Here is a 19,124-nt window from a genome sequence, read left to right on the forward strand (position 1 = left end):
CCTCCCGCCCCCGGAGCACTGTCTTCATGAGAATGGCACCATCACCAGAAATGACTTGTCATGTTTGGATGGGGTGGTCACTAATGTGCCCAATGCTTTCCATATCATTCCCTTAGGTTTTATAACTTCTCATGGTGTAGATATAGTGATGGCCTTCCCGTTGATATATCCTTATTTTCTTTGTTTCCATTTAGGTATACTTTCTTTGGGGGCACTCAAAGGATATCATCCAGTCTTTCAAAACACTGGAAAGGTAAACATTGCGGGTAATTGCTTACATGCTGGATTTAATGTTCATTTAGAGCAAACAAAGCTAATCACTGCCATCTTACTTGGGTTTAAAATATGAGAACCACTCGCTTCTTCATTCTGACAAGTGAAGCCTTCAGTTGTGGCCTGGAGAGGGGACCCTCTGCCTTTGGCCTCTTCTGGGACAGCCCTTAAAATACAGTGATGTGAGTTGAATTTTGCCTCTGCTGTCTTAGAAACTTTCCCTCTATGAGCCTCAGTTTTCCTCATCTGTAAAATGGGGATAATAGCATAGCCAGCCTCTGGGGACTGAATGCAGTAATTGATGTAGAGCTTGTTCCTGGCACAGAATAAGGACCCTGAGTGTTGGGTCTATTATTTTGTCTGCCCGTCTTTCTCTTGAGATGATTGTGAGGATCAAGGGAAAGAATCTGTAGGCTAATGAGGTGAGTTACCTAAATGCAAACTATGATTATCAGGTAAGAAAGCCTCTGTGGACACATATAGAGGCATCAAGGGATCACTGTATGCTTTCTAGAAGATCCCTCATCATATAAACTGTCCATAAGGCACAAAAAAGTCCCCCAGTATCATTTGAAATGAAAATTGCTATTTAAGAAAGCGACTTACATATGACCACTGGTTGGAACTATTTTATTGAAGTAGAGGGCTTCCCTGATAGCTCAGTTGGTAAAGAATCCACCTGCAATGCAGGGGACCCTGGTTTGACTCCTGGGTTGGGAAGATCCACCGGAGAAGGGGTAGGCTACCACTCTGGTATTCTTGGGCTTCCCTTGTGGCTCAGCTGGTAAAGAATCCACCTGCAATGCAGGAGACCTGGGTTCGATCCCTGGGTTGGGAAGATCCCCTGGAGGAGGGAAAGGCTATCCACTCTAGTATTCTGGCCTGGAGAATTCCATGGACTAGAAATAACTGTCACCAACCTCATTATGCAAAAAGGATCTGCTCATCCAGCAGTGAGGCATCTATTGTGCTCCTACTGTGTGCTGAGCCTGATGTCAGGCACTAGTGGTGATATGCAGAGGTAATGGGTCAAGGTACCCAGGCATCCGAGCATCATTGCAGTAGCGTGTGGACTGCTCCCCAGTGCAGCCCCGAGCAGTGGCCTTGGCAGTGATCTTTAACTCCCATTTTAATTGTCCCTTGTGTTCAGCTGCTCTGTCGTGTCTGACTTTTCATGACCCCGTGTACTGTAACCCACCTACGTCTCTTGCGTCTCCTGCAGTGGCAGGTGGATTCTTTACCACGGAGCCCCCAGGGAAGCCCCCAGACTACACTTGATCTTAGCCAAAAGCGAATTGTCCGTTAGGGCAGGACAAAGACGTCCCCATCCATGCTCGTGTTTCATCTGGGCTCTGTCCGGGTAACTATGGTAACTATTCTTCTCTGCATTTCATGGATGTGGCAGCAGGTTCTAGCAGGTTAGGGGACTTCCCTGGGTCTCCAGAATACAAGTGGCCAGCCAGGGATTTCCATCCAGTGTCTCCTCTTTCGTGTGCTGGGCAGTGACAGGTGTGTGTGTTTCACCTGCTCCTTCTTCCATCAGTGAGGCTGGGTTCGGCTCGCAGCTTGAGGAGAGTGCTTGCTGATTTTGTTCTGGAGCGTGAGTTTCACTGTGTCTACTCCATAACATTCTTCTTAAAAAATGTAGTTTGTTTCCTGATAAAACTTGTAAGGACACAGTGGAAGTTAAAAGTCACCATAATGTCACCATTATGGACTGAACATCATGTCTCCTTCAAATTCCTGTGTTGGAGCCCTAACCCCCAAGGGGATGGGTATTTGGTGGTGGTGCCTTTGGGAAGTAATTAGGTCATGAGTTCATGAGGGTACGGCCATCCTTATGGGATTAGTATCCACATAGAAAAGAGATACATGATTCACACCCCCTGCCCTGAGTGTACCCGTGAGGACACAGTGACAGGCAGCCATCTGCAAGCCAAGAAGAGAGGCTTCACCAGAAACCAAGTCTGCTGGCACCTTGGTCTTGGACGTTGAGCCTCTAGAACTGTGAGAAATAAGTGTCTGTTGTTTTGTTATTGCAGCCAGAGCTTCCTCAGACAGCTGCTACCCAGAGGTAACTACTATTCATATTTTGGTCTGTTTCCTTCCAGTCGTTTTTTCAGTGAATAGATAGATAATATTTTTTTTCTTTTTACAGTTGTGGTCCTGCTCTTCTTGTCTTTTCTTTTCATTTTGTCATTAACGTCTCCCCTGACTTCCATGATCTTTACCGATTGCCTAAAGTGCCATTGCTGTAGTTGATCACGTTATACAGCCCTGTTGTATTTGTCTCGGGCTGCCCTGGTAGGTACCACACGCTGGGCAGGGGAGGAGGGGCGTAAACAACAGAAATGTATCTTCTCACAATTCTGGAGGCTCCAAATCCATGGTCAAGGTACCAGCAGGTTGACTTCTGGTGAGGCTCTCTTTCTGACTTGCAGGCATTGCCTTTTAGCTATGTCTGCACCTGGCCTTTCCTCTGGGCATGGGGAGAGAGCTCTCTAGCGTCTCTTCCTCTTCTTATAAGAATACCAGTCCCATTGGATCTGGCCCCCACCCTTATGACTTCATTTAACCTTAATTACCTCCTTATATGGGCTTCCCAGGTGTCTCAAACAGTAAAGAATCTGCCTGCAATGCCAGAGAGCCAGGTTAAATTCCTGGATCGGGAAGATCCCCTGGAGAAGGGAATTGTTATGCACTCCAGTATTCTTGCCTGGAGAATTCCATGGACAGAGGAGTGGGCTACAGTCCATGGGGTCGCAAAGAGTCAGACACGGCTGAGCGACTGACACACACACCTCCTTGTACACCATCTCCAAGTACAGTCACATTGAGAGTTAGGGCTTCCACATATAAATTCTGCAGGGACCCAATCCAGTCCATAACACCTCTCACTGGACATCGAATTTGTCTGAAAGGTTTTGTCGTTATTATGAGTAGTACTGTGATGAACATCTTCAGTTAAAAGAACTTTTGAACATCTCTGATTCTTTTTTTTAAATGTATATCATTAAAATATAGTTGATTTAGGGGCTTCCCAGGTGGTGCTCGGAGAAGGCAATGGCAACCCACTCCAGTCTTCTTGCCTGGAGAATCCCAGGGATGGGGGAGCCTGGTGGGCTGCCATCTATGGGGTCGCACAGAGTCGGATACGACTGAAGCGACTTAGCAGCAGCAGCAGATGGTGCTAGCAGTAAGGAACCCACCTGCCAATGCAGGAGATATAACAGACTCAGGTTCAATCCCTGGGTCGGGAAGATTCCCTGGAGGAGGGTGTGGGAACCCACTCCAGTATTCTTGCCTGGAGAATCCCATGGACAGAGGAGCCGGGTGGGCTACAGTTCATAGGGTCGCAAAGAGTTGGACACCTCGGGAATGACTTGCCCCTACACAGTTGATTTACAGTGTTGTGTTAATTTCTGCTGTACAGCACAATGATTCAGTTACACTTATATATACATTCTTTTTCATATTCTTTTCCATTATAGTTTATCACAGAATATTGAATATAGTTTCCTGTGCTATATAGTAGGACCTTGTTGCTTATCCTCTGATTATTTTCTTGAGTTAAATTCCTGGAAGTAGAATTGTTGGGATAAAGTGTGAGATGTTCTCAACAAATGTATATTGGGCCACTTGTCCTACCAGGAACTCCTGGCTGAATAAAATGGGCTTTCCCATTCATAAAGCACTTTCTTTTACATGTGTTACTTATGAAAGTGTCTCATGATAGTGCTGGCAGTTAGGGACAGTAGCTACAATCATGATCCTATGTAGCACGTGAGGAAACCGAGAAAGGAAGTGACTGTCCAAGGTCAGGCAGCTCACCTGTGCATAGCTGGGCGGGACCCGGATGCTGACTTTAAATCCAGCGCTATTTCCGTGGCATCACAGTGGCTCACTGGCCATCTGGGTTTACTGGGGGAAATCTTTCTTTTTGATTAGTTGACATCATAGTATATTAGATATACTGGGGTTAACAAAAAAAATCATTAAGATTATTTTCACCTGTTCCTTTTTACTGTTCTTTAAATGTGACTACTGGGAAATTTAAAAGTGTCTTCTTAATTAAAAATTAAATTTAAATTTAAACTAAAAATTAATTAAAATTTTTTTCTAATTTAAATTAAAAATTACCTCCGTGTCTTACATTATCTTCTTTAGGATAATGCTGCTCTAGGCCATGCACCCAGATGTTTCCCACCGAGGTTTTTCATCTAAAGGAATTCCAAAGGACTGGAACCTGGTCCTGCCTTGACCTTGTTCGTTGAGCGATTGGAGACAAGGCTGTCTGTCTTGGGTCTCTTTCCTAAATTGGATAGTAGGTAGTTTGAACTAGATATTCTCACAGCTTGATTTAGCCTGTTATTTTTTTTAAATAGGGCAAAGCATAAACCATTTTTGAGTTATCACCTTTTGGTTTTAGATTTTTTAAAAACATTTTTATAAAAACTTTTTGTCATGCTGGGTGGCACATGGAATCTTAGTTCCTTGATTAGGTATCAAACTGGTGCCCTCTACCGTGAAACTGTGGAGTCTTAAGCACCGGACATCCAGGGAAGTCCCCAGAGTTAAATGTTTCCAGAAAAATTGGAAGGTTTGATAATCCAAAATGTGCATGGCAGCAAAAAGCTAGGGCTGAGTCGGGATTGCTCCCTCCAGATGGGAGCTGGCCACTCATTTAGCTACAGTCCCCACTGTAAGACGGAGTGTGGAGAAAAAGAGAGCAACCCGGGCAGTCAGGCAAGAAAAGGGAAATTTATTAGAGGGGAACGAGAGGGTGACTGGCCCTTATGGAGAACAAGCGTCCTCCCTTTCTGATGGGATCTTTCTTATATACCACCAGTGAAAAATTCTCTGAAGGGATGCTTAATTTTTAACCTGTAGCTGAGTCCTCTGGTCACATAGCCAGAGGTCTGGAATCCGGGGGTCTTGTAGCTTTGAGAAGGTAGGTGCCAGCGGGGAAAACAGAACTTTGATTGGGCAATTTGGTCAGTTTCAAGGGTCACTGTGATTTTATTCTTTGTTTGTGAGGTCAACATAATAAGCCATTTCAACCATGAGCCCCCATGTAGACCCTATCACCCACCCCTCCCTAATCTGTCCGAGGCCTGCTTTATTCGTTGACACTTCCTGCCACACCCTGGAGGTTTCAGAACTTCCCACTCTTGGACAGACCCTTTTCTTCTGGTCTTTTGAGCCAGTACTCCGCTATCCATGCTTTTAGTACATACAGGGACTTTCCTCCTGATTTGATAATTCTTACAGGTTTGACTGCTTTTCTTTTCTCAAGAGTGAAATTTAGAGAAATAGCACTTCTGAAATCAGAGCTGGAAAGATAAACTGAGGTCAAAACACAGCTCATGGAATCTTTCTCTTTATTGTGGTCTGGGGTTACTCGATCCGAGTATGAGCGAGGCAGCCTGGCATGAGGAAATGATGTTTGCCGTTAGTTTGCAGGACAGTTTCCAGATCAACCAACCGGAGGTTGTCAGCTCCTGGTGCGTGACAGAAAAACGCCTGCAGCCATGGGTGGCATTGGTCTTACCTACTTGGGTTCTGTGGAACTGGGATTAGGCAACGTCATTTGGACCAGGAAAGAGGAGAAGGGAGCTGTGTGTATTATAAGTAAAAGAAAAGCCAGCCAGCCAGCCAGAGGCAAACAGTATTGTCTGCATTTGTCAAAGGCTCTATACATACAATGCCTCCCAGGTGCCCTGGGGAAGGCTGGCCACAATCCGGAGCAAATGGATGAGTACAAGGGGCAGGCAGATGGGCAAACACCTGATTCAGACTGCCCACCCGCACCCCTCTATGGCTGCTGCCTTCTCCACTTGCGCCTGGACATTGGGAAGCGGCCAAAGGAAGCTGGAGTTCAAATAAGGAAAGACTTGGCTTGCGAGTGTTCGTGGGAGCCCCAGAGGAGTCATCTGGGTTAAAACTCAGAGGAGAAGCAAGCTCAGGGATGAGGACCCAACTGTACCGTTTTTCCTGTAGGTGCTCTTGGTTAAAGGGGGCTTGCATCCTCTGGGCCTCTGCTCTGCCACTGGGAAGTGATCAGTTAGAAGTTTCAAGGAATGTCCTTCTCAAATCACCTGTATTTGCTGCACCTGCTTCATGCACGGCCCATTGTTAAGCACTCTAGAAGCGACCAGTGTGAACACATGTTAAACTGGCAGCCATGCAGAGACTTTGGAGGCTCTGAAACAGACCATGACTCCATTGGAAGCATACTGCCCTAGTTCCCTCCCCTGTCCTCCAGAGTCCAGAGTCATCTCTTTTCTTCTTCCTTAGGAGGCAGTGTGGTCAGAGGCAGGGATAGAACTCTGTTCAGACTAGAATAGCCTTGCGCTTACTAACTTTTGAACTCCAAATGTGGCTATTTACTCTATTTGTGAAATAGTAGTGTGGTGTTAGTTGCTCAGTCGTGTCTGACTCTTAGCCCACCAGGCTCCTCTGTCCATGGGATTCTCCAGGCAAGAATACTGGAGTGGGCTGTCATGCCCTCCTTCAGGGGATCTTCGTGACCCAGAGATTGAACCCAGGTCTCCCGTATTGCAGGCAGATTCTTTACCATTTGAATAATATAGCCTAATTCCTAAACCTGGGCTTCCCTGGTGGCTCATCTGGTAAAGAATTCGTCTGCAATGCGGGAGACCTGGGTTCGATCCCTGCATTGAGAAGATCCCCTGGAGGAGAGCATGGCAACCCACTCCAGTATTCTTGCCTGGAGAACCCCATGGACAGAGGAGCCTGGCGAGCTGCAGTCCACGAGGTTGCAAAGAGTCAGACATGACTGAGCAACTAAGCACAGCAGCATTCCTAAACCTGTCTGCTCAACAGTGTTGCCGCAGAATAGGCTTTCTGAATGTTTCCACTCTGCCTCCTTCAGTGGGTGAAGGTTTCATCCAGTGTTGGTTGCTTCATGGTTACAAGATAGCTGCCACAACTCCAGCTTTCACGTCTACATTCAAGGCTGGGAAAAAGGGGGAGAAGGAGACTAAAGAGGCTTTTCTCATTCTGTTGTCTTCCATCAAGAAACTGAAAGCTTTTCCGCAGTGCCCGGTAGACTTCACCTCATATCCTATTGGCCAGAATGGCCATGCCTAATTGCAAGGGAGGCCAGATATCAAGTCTGTGGTTTGTTTTGGTGCCTTTGAAGTAAATGGTAAGACAGAGGGGATTGATAATGACCATTGGGTTGGCAACCCAACAGTAAGGACGTGCTGAACTCTCCAGATGTCCAATGTAGCCCTTTTATCTCTTCTTAACTGTCCTCTTCCCTTCTGGAAGAAAGGGTTTGGGGTATGGTGGGGTTGGTTGCCTGCTTTTAGTAAATTTCCATCCCTGTGTCCCTGCTTTCAAGACCCAGGGCTTTTTTTTTTTTTCTTTTGTCCTATAGACAATGAATCGAGTCTTGGCAGGTTCAAGATTAAGGCAGAGCCAAGACTGTGGTTTTGGAAGGTTCCATGCAACTGCTTCTCCTAGCCAGACAGGGGACCCACCCAGAGCTTAACATGCCAGATGAAACCACAATTGCTGCTAAGAAAGAGGCGTGTGTATATGTGTGTACGTGTGTGCATGCATAGAAAGTCTCCACCTCATCTCTTGGGCTCAGAGTTTCCCAGGGCTGCTCAAGCAGTGAGTCTTTGTGTTTTTCAGGTTCGGGGTGATCCACTCAGTGTTCACCAACCTGCTTCTGTGGGCTAACAGCGTCCTGAATGAGTCAAAGCACCAACTTAACGAACACAAGGAACGACTCATCACCCTGGGCTTTGGGAACATAACTATAGGTGAGCGGTAAGAGTTGCCTGGCTGTCATGTTGGAACAGCTGGGAAACCTCAGAGATGGAGGGATGGGTTTCCAAAGACCTGCAGGGTCCACCCAACTGAACATCGTCCAGACAATCCCCTGTTGTTGAAAATCTTTCAAAACCTCCTAAGTCTTTCATCCTGCCTCCATATGTAGGGTGTGCTCAGCATAATTAAAGGGTTCTTCAGTGACTTGTCAGACCCAAGGGTCATCATTTTGATCACCATTTCTCACGGTTCAGTTTGGTATGGAGGTGAATGTCTTTATTTACAACTGCAGAAGATTGGTGGTTTTTACTGTTTGTGTTTTTAATTAAACCTCTATGACCAGTTCTTTCTACTACAAGTATAGCATTTAAAAATCCATAGATGTCTAATGTATGTTGTGGTTAGTTGGTTTTTGCTCATTTGAAGTTTTTATTTAACTGTACTTAGTTTATAATTTTGGCCCATCTTTATTTCCCCTTGTACCTATTTGAGTGCCTGTAGTGCGAATCTTTTCATTTTCTTCCAAAGTTCTCTTTTGGACTCTATCTGTCGATTTGATCTTAGAGCATTGGAGTTGAGAAGAATGTGGGGTAGAGGAAGGTGCAATGCACAGGGGACTGATGCCTCGGGTTTGGGTCCTATGCCTATCGTGTTTTGGCTGTGTGACCTTTGGACACCATTCAACCACTCTGAGCCTCTCTTTTCTCATTCTTAACGTGAGGGGGCTTGAACCATGTACTTTCCGTGAGTCCTTCCAGCATTAATGTACTGCACATCTGTCCTCTCTGTACAAACCCAGATCAGTCACAAAGAGAACTTTAAACCTGTTTCCTCACCAGTGGGATGAAGATGGCAAAATCGGGGGACACGCTGTATTTCTTCACCACCCCCGACCAGCAGCCTACTCTTGGGAAGGACATGCTCCTTGAGCCTCATTTCCTCATTGGAATCAGTAACAGCAACAGCAATGACAACAGTAACCACATGTTTTGTTAAGCATTCTCTGAGTGGCTGGCACATTAAACTCTTGTCCCAACACTTGGAGGTAGGCAACACTGACCTTATATATATATGGATGAAACGACTGGGCCACAGAGAAGTTAAGTGACTAATGCAAGATCTCATAGTGAGTAGACAATTGAGCCAGGATTTGAATCGTAGCAATGTGGCTCCAGAGACCTTGGTGAAGGTGAGATTAGATTAATTTATGAAAAAGGAAATTTTGTCAGCTCTAACATTCTATTAGTCTGAACCTTTTTCTTCTGAGTTCTTCCTTGTCTTTTGCATCATACAGTCTTAGGTTACAAGTGGTAGGGAAACTCCTTATGTATTGAAAATTGCAGCGCTCTGCGAAAGTAAGGCAGATTCAGTTCAGTTCAGTTCAGTCGCTCAGTCATGTCCGACTCTTTGCAACCCCATGAATTGCAGCACACCAGGCCTCCCTGTCCATCACCAACTCCTGGAGTTCACCCAAACTCATGTCCATCGAGTCGGTGATGCCTGGGCATATATGTATTATATATATGTATATATATATATATATATATATATACACTCAGACAAAGCTATAATTCAAAAAGATACATGCAGCCCTATGTTCATAGCAGTGCTGTTTACAATAGCCAAGACATAGAAGCAACCTAAATGTCCATTGACAGATGAATGGATAAAGAAGCTGTGGTACATATATACAATGGAATATTATGCAGCCATAAAAAGAATGAAGTAATGCCATTTATAGCAACATGGATGGACCTAGAGATTATCATACTGAGTGAAGTAAGTCAGCCAGAGAAAGATGAATATATATCACTTGTATGTGGAATCTCAAATATGACATGAACAAACTTATCAACTAAACAGGAACAGATCCACAGACATAGAGAACAGGCTTCTTGTTGCCAGTGGGGAGGGGAATAGGGGAGGGAAGGACTGTGAGTTTGGAATTAGCAGATAAAAAAACAAATGAGGGTAATTAAGGCTACCATAAAGCCTTTTTTGCCTGATTTTATAAGTAGTATATGCATATCATAAATTAAAGCAATGGCAAAATGTAAAGAAAAAAATCCATAATAACGCCTACTGAGGGATGCAGCTAAATGCTGTTAACATCTGGTTAGTTTTTGGTAGTGTGCTGTGTATTTATTTGTAGTTGAGGTCATACAGTATATATTCAATCATTTTTTTCTACCACCTACAGTAAGAAATAGATTTTACATTGCAACCCAAATGCCCTTATGTCTACATGTATGTTCCCATGAAATAATAATCATACTATATCAAAGATGCTCAAATTTCTATTGTGTTTGATTCCATTCAGTCAATCCTATTTTATTCCATTGGAGTTCCATTAAAAAATATTGGCTGCTATCCTTTAAACTGAGCTCACAACTGAATTCCGGGTTGTGGTATGCATTTAAAAATACTGGATATACAATTTGTTCTTGCTGTTTCCCTCATTGTTATTGTAGCATAATTATTTTCTTACATCATTAAAACACACAATTGTTATTTTTTTAATCTTTAAAAATTTTTAAATTTATTTTTAATTGAAGGATAATTGCTTTACAATTTGTGTTGCTTTCTGCAATACATCAACATGAATCAGCCACAGGTATACATATGTCCCCTCCCTCTTGAACCCCTCTCAGCTTCCACCCCATCCCACTCCTCTAGCTTGTCACAGACACAATTATGATTTTTAATGGCTGCCTACTATTCCATTATACTATTCCATTTCCTTGTCCTGGGGATCTTCCCAACCCAGGAATCAAACCCCAGTCTCCTGCATTGTGGGTTTGATTTCTGGGTTGGGAAGATCCCCTGGAGAAGGAAATGGCAACCCACTCCAGTGTTCTTGCCTGGAGAACCCCTTGGGCAGAGGAGCCTGGCAGGCTATAGTCCATGGGGTCACAAGAGTCGGACATGACTTAGTGACTAAACCACCACCACTATTCCATTATAAAGATGTATTATAGCATTCATCTAAGTTTGTAAATTCATCTAATTAATCCATTATAAAATCCATCTGCTGCTGCTGCTGTTGCTGCTAAGTCAGTTCAGTCGTATCTGACTCTGTGCGACCCCATAGACGGCAGCCCACCAGGCTCCCCTGTGCCTGGGATTCTCCAGGCAAGAAGACTGGAGTGGGTTGCCATTTCCTTTTCCAATGCATGAAAGTGAAAAGTGAAAGTGAAGCCGCTTAGTCATGTCGGACCTTCAGCGACCCCATGGACTGCAGCCTTCCAGGCTCCTCTGTCCATGGGATTTTCCAGGCAAGAGTACTGGAGTGGGGTGCCATAAAATCCATCTAGTGCTTTCTAAATTGTGCCACATTGAGTGCTTCTGTTTCTTTCTCAGAAACACACAACAAAATTTTACCTAATGCTTTGATTATATATTTGACTTGTCCCCTAGAATAGATTGGAATTATAGGCCATAGACTTTACACCATCTTTAAGGCTTTTGTTGCATATTTAATTATTTGCTTAGAGCATTTCCCCTCCTTGTTATGAAATGGTCCTTTGTACAATCAACAAGGTTCTTCCGGAAGATGGGACTTGTCTCTTACCACACTTGCTGGCTTCAGATATTCTCAAGAGGAAAATCTTTACTAATAAGAGGGATTTACCCTCACAAGGTTGTTTTTAAAAAAGTAATTTTAAAATAATACATGTCAATCATATTCATATAGAAAGCTTAGAAAATATAGGGAAGCAAAATCTAAAGGAAAACTTACACAAATATGTCAATTATATCTCAGTAAAACTGCAAAAAAGATACTCTGAGGTGTTTCTTTTACTGAAAGAAAGAAAATAGAAAAGTAAACCAAAGGAAAATCACCTGCTGTTTTTCCATCCAGCGATAGCCATTGTTAACATTTTAGTGTGTGGCCTTCCAGACTTCTTCTATGTCTATCTCCTTGTCTCTCTATGTCACATTTATATCTATAAAAACAGAGTCATGCTCTAGCCTTTTTGGCAAGTTGCTTTTGTTCACCAGTATCTTCTGAACATCTTTGTGTGTTGGTAAGTAGATGTCTACCCACTCCAGTGTTCTTGCCTGGAGAATCCCAGGGACGGCGGAGCCTGGTGGGCTGCTGTCTATGGGGTCGCACAGAGTCGAACATGACTGAAGCGACTTAGCAGCAGTAGCAGCAGCAGCAAGTAGATTTCTACAATACTATTTCCAATGGTTGGACAGCATTCTGATGTCTGGAAAAGATCTAATTCACGTAATTAGTACTCTCCGGGGGACGTTCATGGCTGTCAAGTTAGACAAGATATTCAGCATGACAATAAGCCATGACACAAAGCTTTTCATTCAATGGGCAAACCCAGGCATGCATCCCCAGTGACAATATTTCTTTGTGGTTTTCCATGTCATCACATGAACGTGCTAATCGCTCTCCCCTGTGATCTGCCTCCCCTAGTTTTAGATGACCACACACCTCCGTGTAACTGCACACCCCCAACCCTCTGCCCGGCCATCTCCCACGGGATGTACTACCTCTATCCTTTCAACATAGAGTATCAGATCCTGGCCTCCACGATGCTCTACGTCCTGTGGAAAAACATCGGGCGCAAAGTCGACAGTCACCAGCATCGGAAGATGCAGTTCAGGTCGCGCGGGGTCCTGCTGGGCTCGGTCCTGGGCCTGACCGCGCTGGCCACCACCATCGGGGTCGTGGTGGTGTATCTGATCCAGATCGGCCGTTCCAAAACCAAGAGCGAGGCGGCACTCATCATGTTCTACCTGTATGCCATCATCTTGCTGATGCTTATGGGGGCGGCAGGGCTGGTTGGGATCCGGATTTATAGGCTAGATGAGCAGTCACTAGATGAGTCCAAAAACCCGGCCCGCAAACTGGATGCGGACCTGCTGGTGGTCACCGCCTCTGGCTCCTGGTTCATCTCCTGGGGTTCCATCCTGGCCATCCTTTGCGCTGAGTCCCGCCCCCCATACACCTGGTACAACCTGCCCTATTCCATCCTGGCAGTTGTCGAGAAATACATCCAGAACCTCTTCATCATCGAGTCTATTCACCGAGAGCCAGGGAGGCTCTCCGAAGACATTAGAACCCTGCGGGTGGTCACAGTCTACAATGGCAATCCCACGTCTCTCCCTTCTTCCTGCCTTAAGAACGGACCTACGGCTGGGGACATGGCTCCCCAGGCCCTTGAGATGCCACCTGCGGCCAATGGAAATACATGTCTGAGAGAAGTCGGTGGCAAAGACAAGGAGGATAAGAGCTGGGAAAGGGCCCAGGGCTCAGCCTGCCACCCCTGTTTCCTGCAGGGCAATGCCCAGAGAAGAGTCTTGAGGAATATTGCAGCTTTTTTGTTCCTCTGCAATATTTCGGTAATCTGCATCATTATTTCTTTATTTCTAAAAAAAATTGATAAATCTATTTTCCCTGCTGTTTTTGAATGAGGAGTGAAGGCAGCTTATAATCAAAATAATTTAAGTGTAAGGTTAAAATATTAGGCTGGAGCATAGGCTTATATTCTGTCAATATAAATCCATGTTCTGAGTATCTGTGTGCCAGGGGCTGGGGTGGGAACTAAGAATTAAAGGTGATAAAACTCAATCTCTTTCCTCAAAAAGGTCATAGTATTTGTGGGAGAAGGAGACAAGGAAAAAAATATAATGCAGTGAAGATGGCAAATGCTGTGACAGGACTATGTGCAAGGTAGAATGGGAGTGTGGATTCAGGGACAGACTTGAATGAGCAAGGGATGCTTAAGGTGAGACATAGTCTCAGTGAGGAGTGCTTTTGGCTGTAAGTAGTAGAAAACTTGAAAAGTAATATTTTCAGTCTTAAGAATTCTGGAAGTTGGCTGCTCAGGGTTGGCCTGGCAGCTGAACCTTATCATCAAGGATCCAGGCACTGTTCACCTTTCTGCTTGACTGTCGCTGGTGTAGTGCTTGTTGCCACATGGTCATAGGATGGCTGCAGCAACACCAGGCATCATGCCTGTGTTCAAGACAGGAAGACAGAGGGAAGGACTGATGCCAGGCAATGTCTGTGATTGATGTGAACACCCCTAACTGCCAGGGAGGATGGGGAAGTGGATGCTTTGCTTTCTAGCCCCTATGATGGAAGGTGAAAAGGAAAATGAAGATGTACAGACAGCCACACAGTACTGCCTGTCTCAGCCTCTATGAATGGTTGGAAATCTGCCAACTGTAGTCAAGGCAAGGAAAAGCCTTGGGGCAGAGGGCACATGATGTGCAAAGGCACAGAGACATAGGATGCCAAGGCCTATCTGGGGAGCACTAGCAGCTTAGCACGAATTCCATCCGTGTGAAGCAGAGCAGGAAGCAGGATGGAGTGTGTGCTTAGATGGATCTGGTTTAAGCAGAGCTTCATAAGCCTGCCTGAGTCTGGTCTTCATGCTGAGGGTGGTAGAATTCTCAGCCTTTGTGTTTTGGAGTGATGTCCCTGCATCAGTGTGCAGAAAGGATGGAGAGAGATAAGACAAAGATCAGGGAAGCTGGTACAGAAGCCTCTGCAGCTGCTCAGAGAGGAAATGATGGGAACTTGAACCAGGGCAGTGCCAGTGGGGATGGGGAGAAATGTATAGGATTTATCTCACTTGGTGTGAGGACCCTCAGGTTCATCTGACTTGAGTTCCTGGGTGGATAGTGAGGCTATTTATGGAGGTTGAGGGTCTCTGGATGGGGAGGAGGCTTTGGAGGGGGGCTCAGGGGGAGGGTGAGTTCAGTACTGAACAAATTCAATGATAAGGTCTCTCTAGATATCACCAACAGGCAGATTTTTTTTTTTTTTTTGGTTTTCTATTGCTGTGTAATCAGTGACCCCAAATGCATGACAAAAGCAACAGCCATTTTATTATATCTGATGACTCTGTGGGTTAGGAAAGCTGGCAGGGCTTGGCAGGACTTTTCTGTTCCTCACTGTATCAACTGAAGCTGGTGGTAGGGTTGGAAAATCCACGATTTGGCACCTTGGGTGGGGGAGGCCAAAAGGCTGGATTCAGCTGGGATTCTGGTTGCAGCGTCTGCACGGGGGTCTCTCCAGCACAGTGGTTTTGGGGGAGGTGGGCTTCTTAGATAGCGGCTCAGTACCCCAGAGCCAAGCTTCCAGGGGATTGGAAGTGCCAGTCTTTTTATTTTTTTGTAAATTAATTAATTAATTTTAATTGGAGGTTAATTACTTTACAATATTGTAGTGGTTTTGCCATACAGTCACATGAATCAGCCATGGGTGTACATGTGTCCCCCATCCTGACCACCCCCTCCCACCTTCCTCACCATCCCATCCCTCAGGGTCGTCCCGGTGCACCGGCCCTGAGTACCCTGCCTCATGCATGGAACCTGGACTGGCGATCAGTCTTTTAAAGCCTGGTGTGGACATTGCACGGCACTGTTTCTACCAGATTTTACGGGTCCAGCAGTGACAGCATCCATCCAGACTCAAGGGAAGGGGGCAGAGGTCTGCCTCCCAAGGGGATGAGTAGCAAGAATTGTAGCCAACTTCACAGCAGACGGAAAGGTCTGGATTTCAGGAAAGAGGCTTATAATCTCTTCTTCTCATTTTCCCTCCCACCCTCCTTCCCTTTCTTCCTCCCTTCCTGAAAATAGAGCTGTGGTTGCCTACTGAGGGCCAGCACTGCTGTGAGTCACAAGGGTACCACGTGCCCTTTTGGATGTTGGTCTTCCTCCTATGGGGCTTACAAACCAGATGGCAGGACTAGCAACAACAGTCTAGTAGGAAGAACACCCGTAGTGACGCGTACCCTGCAGAGAACTACAAGGGAGGGTGTGTGCAGTGGTGCTTGGATGCCTGAGGTTGATCAGAAGGCCAGGCTGGTGCAAAAGGTACTCTCAGGAGGTGGGCTTAGAGCCCAGGGCTGAACAGAGAAGGAGCCATGGGTGCTCCAGGTAGAGGAGAGAGCCATGCAAAATCCTGGGTGGGAGAGCTTGCCTCCTTCCAGAAGAGGAGGAAGTACATGTGACCACGTGGGCGGGTGGGGGGCAATCTGGGCAGCAGGGCAGGGGGCCGGGAAGGAATCATCTAACATTAGGCTCTGCCATTCTGTGTAGGGGTAGATTATTTTTTAAAAAATATGCTGTGAAGCCTTTGGGAGTTTAACCAGGAAAGGGACACCATCTTACATAAATAATCTGGTGCTGAGTGGTGAAGAGACTGTGGGCTGGGAGCATAAGTGAGGCACGGGAGCCACTGATGGTCCAGGTGAGAGATGGGGGTGGTGGCCTGGCGGGTGGAGTGGAGAGAGATGGGTGGATTGAGGATGCTGTTTTGGAGGCAGAGTCGTCAAGATTTACTCAGATGGTAGGCGGGTGGTTATGAGAGCAAATCAGAAGACCAGGATGACACTGGAGTTTTGTTGAGCCCCTGGGAAGAAGGTGTTCCTGAGGAGATGGGGAGAAATGGGAATGTAATGTTGAGTTTGAGATATGTTGTAGACAGCTGAGTAGGCTGTGAGATATATGATCCTGGAATTCCGAGGGTGGACCAGGCTGGTGATTTGGATTGGGAAGTCGTGGGCCCAGAGCTGGTGTTTGCACCCCGGACTGGGTGAGATCACTGGGGTCACGGGTGTAGGGAAGAGAGGACCCAGGAATGAATGAGCCACAGGACCAGCCAACACTGAGAGACAGCAAAGGAAGAGGAGCCAGCCAAGGAGGCGAGAAGAACCAGCTGCGCGGGAGGAGTACTTCTAAGGACCCAGAACCCAGGGCTAGAGATATAAGCCTGAGAGGTTTCTGTGTGGAGATGTGAGTGAAAGTCACTTGTATCAGTTACCCACTGCTGTGTAAGAAATGACCCCAACTCACCAACTTAACACAATAGACATTTATCATTGCACAGCTGTTCTGGGTCAGGAAGCTGAGCATGGCTTAGCTGGGTGACTCTGCTCAGGGTCCCTCACAGGCTGTAGTCAAACTGTCTGCTGGGGCTGCAGTCATTTCCTGGGTTGGTTTTTTGGGGAAAGGGGTCTGTTTCTAAACTCATGTATGCAACTGTGAGTTTATGTGGCTCATATATGGGGACTCATTTCCTGGTGAGTTGTTGGGCTGAGGGCTTGAGTTCCTTGCTGGCTGTGAGCCTGAGACTCACCCGCCCACAGTTCCTGGATATGTGGCCTCTCCATAGCGTGGCTCACATGGAATCTGGCTTCCATTCTTGTGGAAGGGGGTGAGCAAGATGGACTCCAGAGTCCTTTTGTAACCTAACCTCAGTAGTGACATCCCATGACTGGTGTCATATTCTGTTGGATCAGTCCAAATCACAGCTTTGGAGGGGGCTCCACGGAACGTGAATCCCAGGAGGTGGGACCTTTGCAGGGGGTCACCTGAGAGGCTGCCTGCCACAGTATGGGGATGGAGGAAGTTGCAGAAGTGTCGGTGTGAGAGAGAAGCAGGTCTAGGAGCCTGAGAATTTAAGGGGAGGTGGAGCAGAAGCTGGAACAGGAAGGCTGAGAAGGGGGAACCAAGGTATAGGTTCCATGAGCAACAAATACAATAGGTTATTGCTCTATGTTTTGCGGATTTAGGTGCCATCTTATTCTCATCTGAGCCCCCTGAGACAGGTGTTAGTATTCCCGTATTACAGATGAGGAAACCAAGGCTTGGAGAGGTTAAATCATAGTCTGTAAGTGGCAGGAACCCATGGCTGGCTCCAGGGCAGTGCTTCTCCCCCTGGTCAGGAGGATGTGGGCAGGGCCTGGGCTGTCTTTCTAAGCCAAGGACAAGCCAGAAAAAAGACCATCAGCCCAGACCCATGGGCACAGGATCTGCAAGCACCAACAGTGATATGTACAGATGGGTGAGGAGAAATAGGGAGCACCACTGTGGGGAAACACGGTGGGGCTCTGGGAAGACAGAGGAGGTTCCTGCCTGACCGGTTAGATCGAGGAGGGCTTCCTGCAAGGGGGGTTGTCTCCAGACTTGGAAGAAGGTAGGACTGAGCAGAAGAAGGAAGACAGGGAGTCCTTGATAGAGGAAGAGGCAGGGGCAAAGCCCTGAAGACTGGGGAAAGAAAGGCATATTTGGGGGCTGTGCACAGTCCGGCGGGGCAGAGTGAAATGAGTAATAAAGGACGTGAAGACGTGGACAGCTGTATAACTATTGAGGAGATTTGGACTTTCTCCTGAAGGCATACGGAGCCCTGGTGAGTGACCCACAGAGGAGTGACAAGGTCAGATGGGTGCTTTATAAAGATCATCCTTGCAGACACATTGCGGGGTCGCGGGGAGATGGATCGAAGGTGCCCCCTGGAGTGGGCGGTCTTGGGAGGCTTTGCAGCAGTCCAGGTGAGGAGACCAAGGACCAGGGACTAGACCAAGGTGAGGGCCATGAGGATGGAGAGAAGCAGGTGGGCTTGAAGAGTGTTCTTGCAGAATTGGGGCTCAGTGCACTGGCTGGCTGCATGGAGATGGGAGACAACGGGTGGGGGCAGTTTGGCTGTGTTGCGTGTGACCCGGTTTTCCTGAGTTCAGGTCAGCACCAGGGTTTGTATGGGACCCCTGGCAGCTGCTGGGACCGTCTCCTCTTCTCTTGCAGCTCTGGATCCCTCCTGCCTTTGGCTGCCGCCCTGAGTACGACAACGGATTGGAGGAAACTGTCTTTGGCTTTGAACCCTGGATAATTGTGGTCAACCTGGCCATGCCCTTTTCTATTTTCTACCGAATGCACGCAGCTGCCTCCCTCTTCGAGGTCTATTGTAAGATATAATCTGTGTCCACATCAGAGACGGAGGGGAGCGCTAACAAGAGAATTTGGTGGAGCCACCTGGGAATGGCGAGGTCAGGCAAATATTGCCTTACAGATACGAGAAGGGCCCCTTTTGTCTGTGATAATTGCTTTTCCCATGAGCTGGAATTGCCCGTCACCCTGGATGAGTGTAAATGAGTTAGATCAAAATCGATGAGGTGGCTGAAATCTGCCCTAGGTTAGGTAATTCTAATCAAACCCAAATTTGATCTCCTTCAAAATGAGATCCTTTGTTTCCAAAGAATGTGGTTGCAGGTTGAAAAAATATATATCCAGTTTGTTTT

The 19,124-nt window shown here is 46.5% G+C and overlaps 1 protein-coding gene across 1 annotated transcript in view; it reads left to right on the top strand.

The window, feature by feature from the left end:
* Positions 1-18,801, top strand: part of OTOP1 (otopetrin 1) — a 42,929-nt gene extending 24,128 nt beyond the window's left edge. The window contains exons 3-6 of the mRNA XM_052641788.1: positions 195-253; positions 7,939-8,069; positions 12,509-13,437; positions 18,631-18,801. Of these exons, the coding sequence (XP_052497748.1) occupies positions 195-253; positions 7,939-8,069; positions 12,509-13,437; positions 18,631-18,801 (1,290 nt within the window). The remainder of the gene's footprint in view (positions 1-194; positions 254-7,938; positions 8,070-12,508; positions 13,438-18,630) is intronic.
* Positions 18,802-19,124: the final 323 nt, after the last annotated feature.

Source organism: Budorcas taxicolor, chromosome 6 (assembly GCF_023091745.1).
Source record: "Budorcas taxicolor isolate Tak-1 chromosome 6, Takin1.1, whole genome shotgun sequence".
Taxonomy (NCBI): domain Eukaryota; kingdom Metazoa; phylum Chordata; class Mammalia; order Artiodactyla; family Bovidae; genus Budorcas; species Budorcas taxicolor.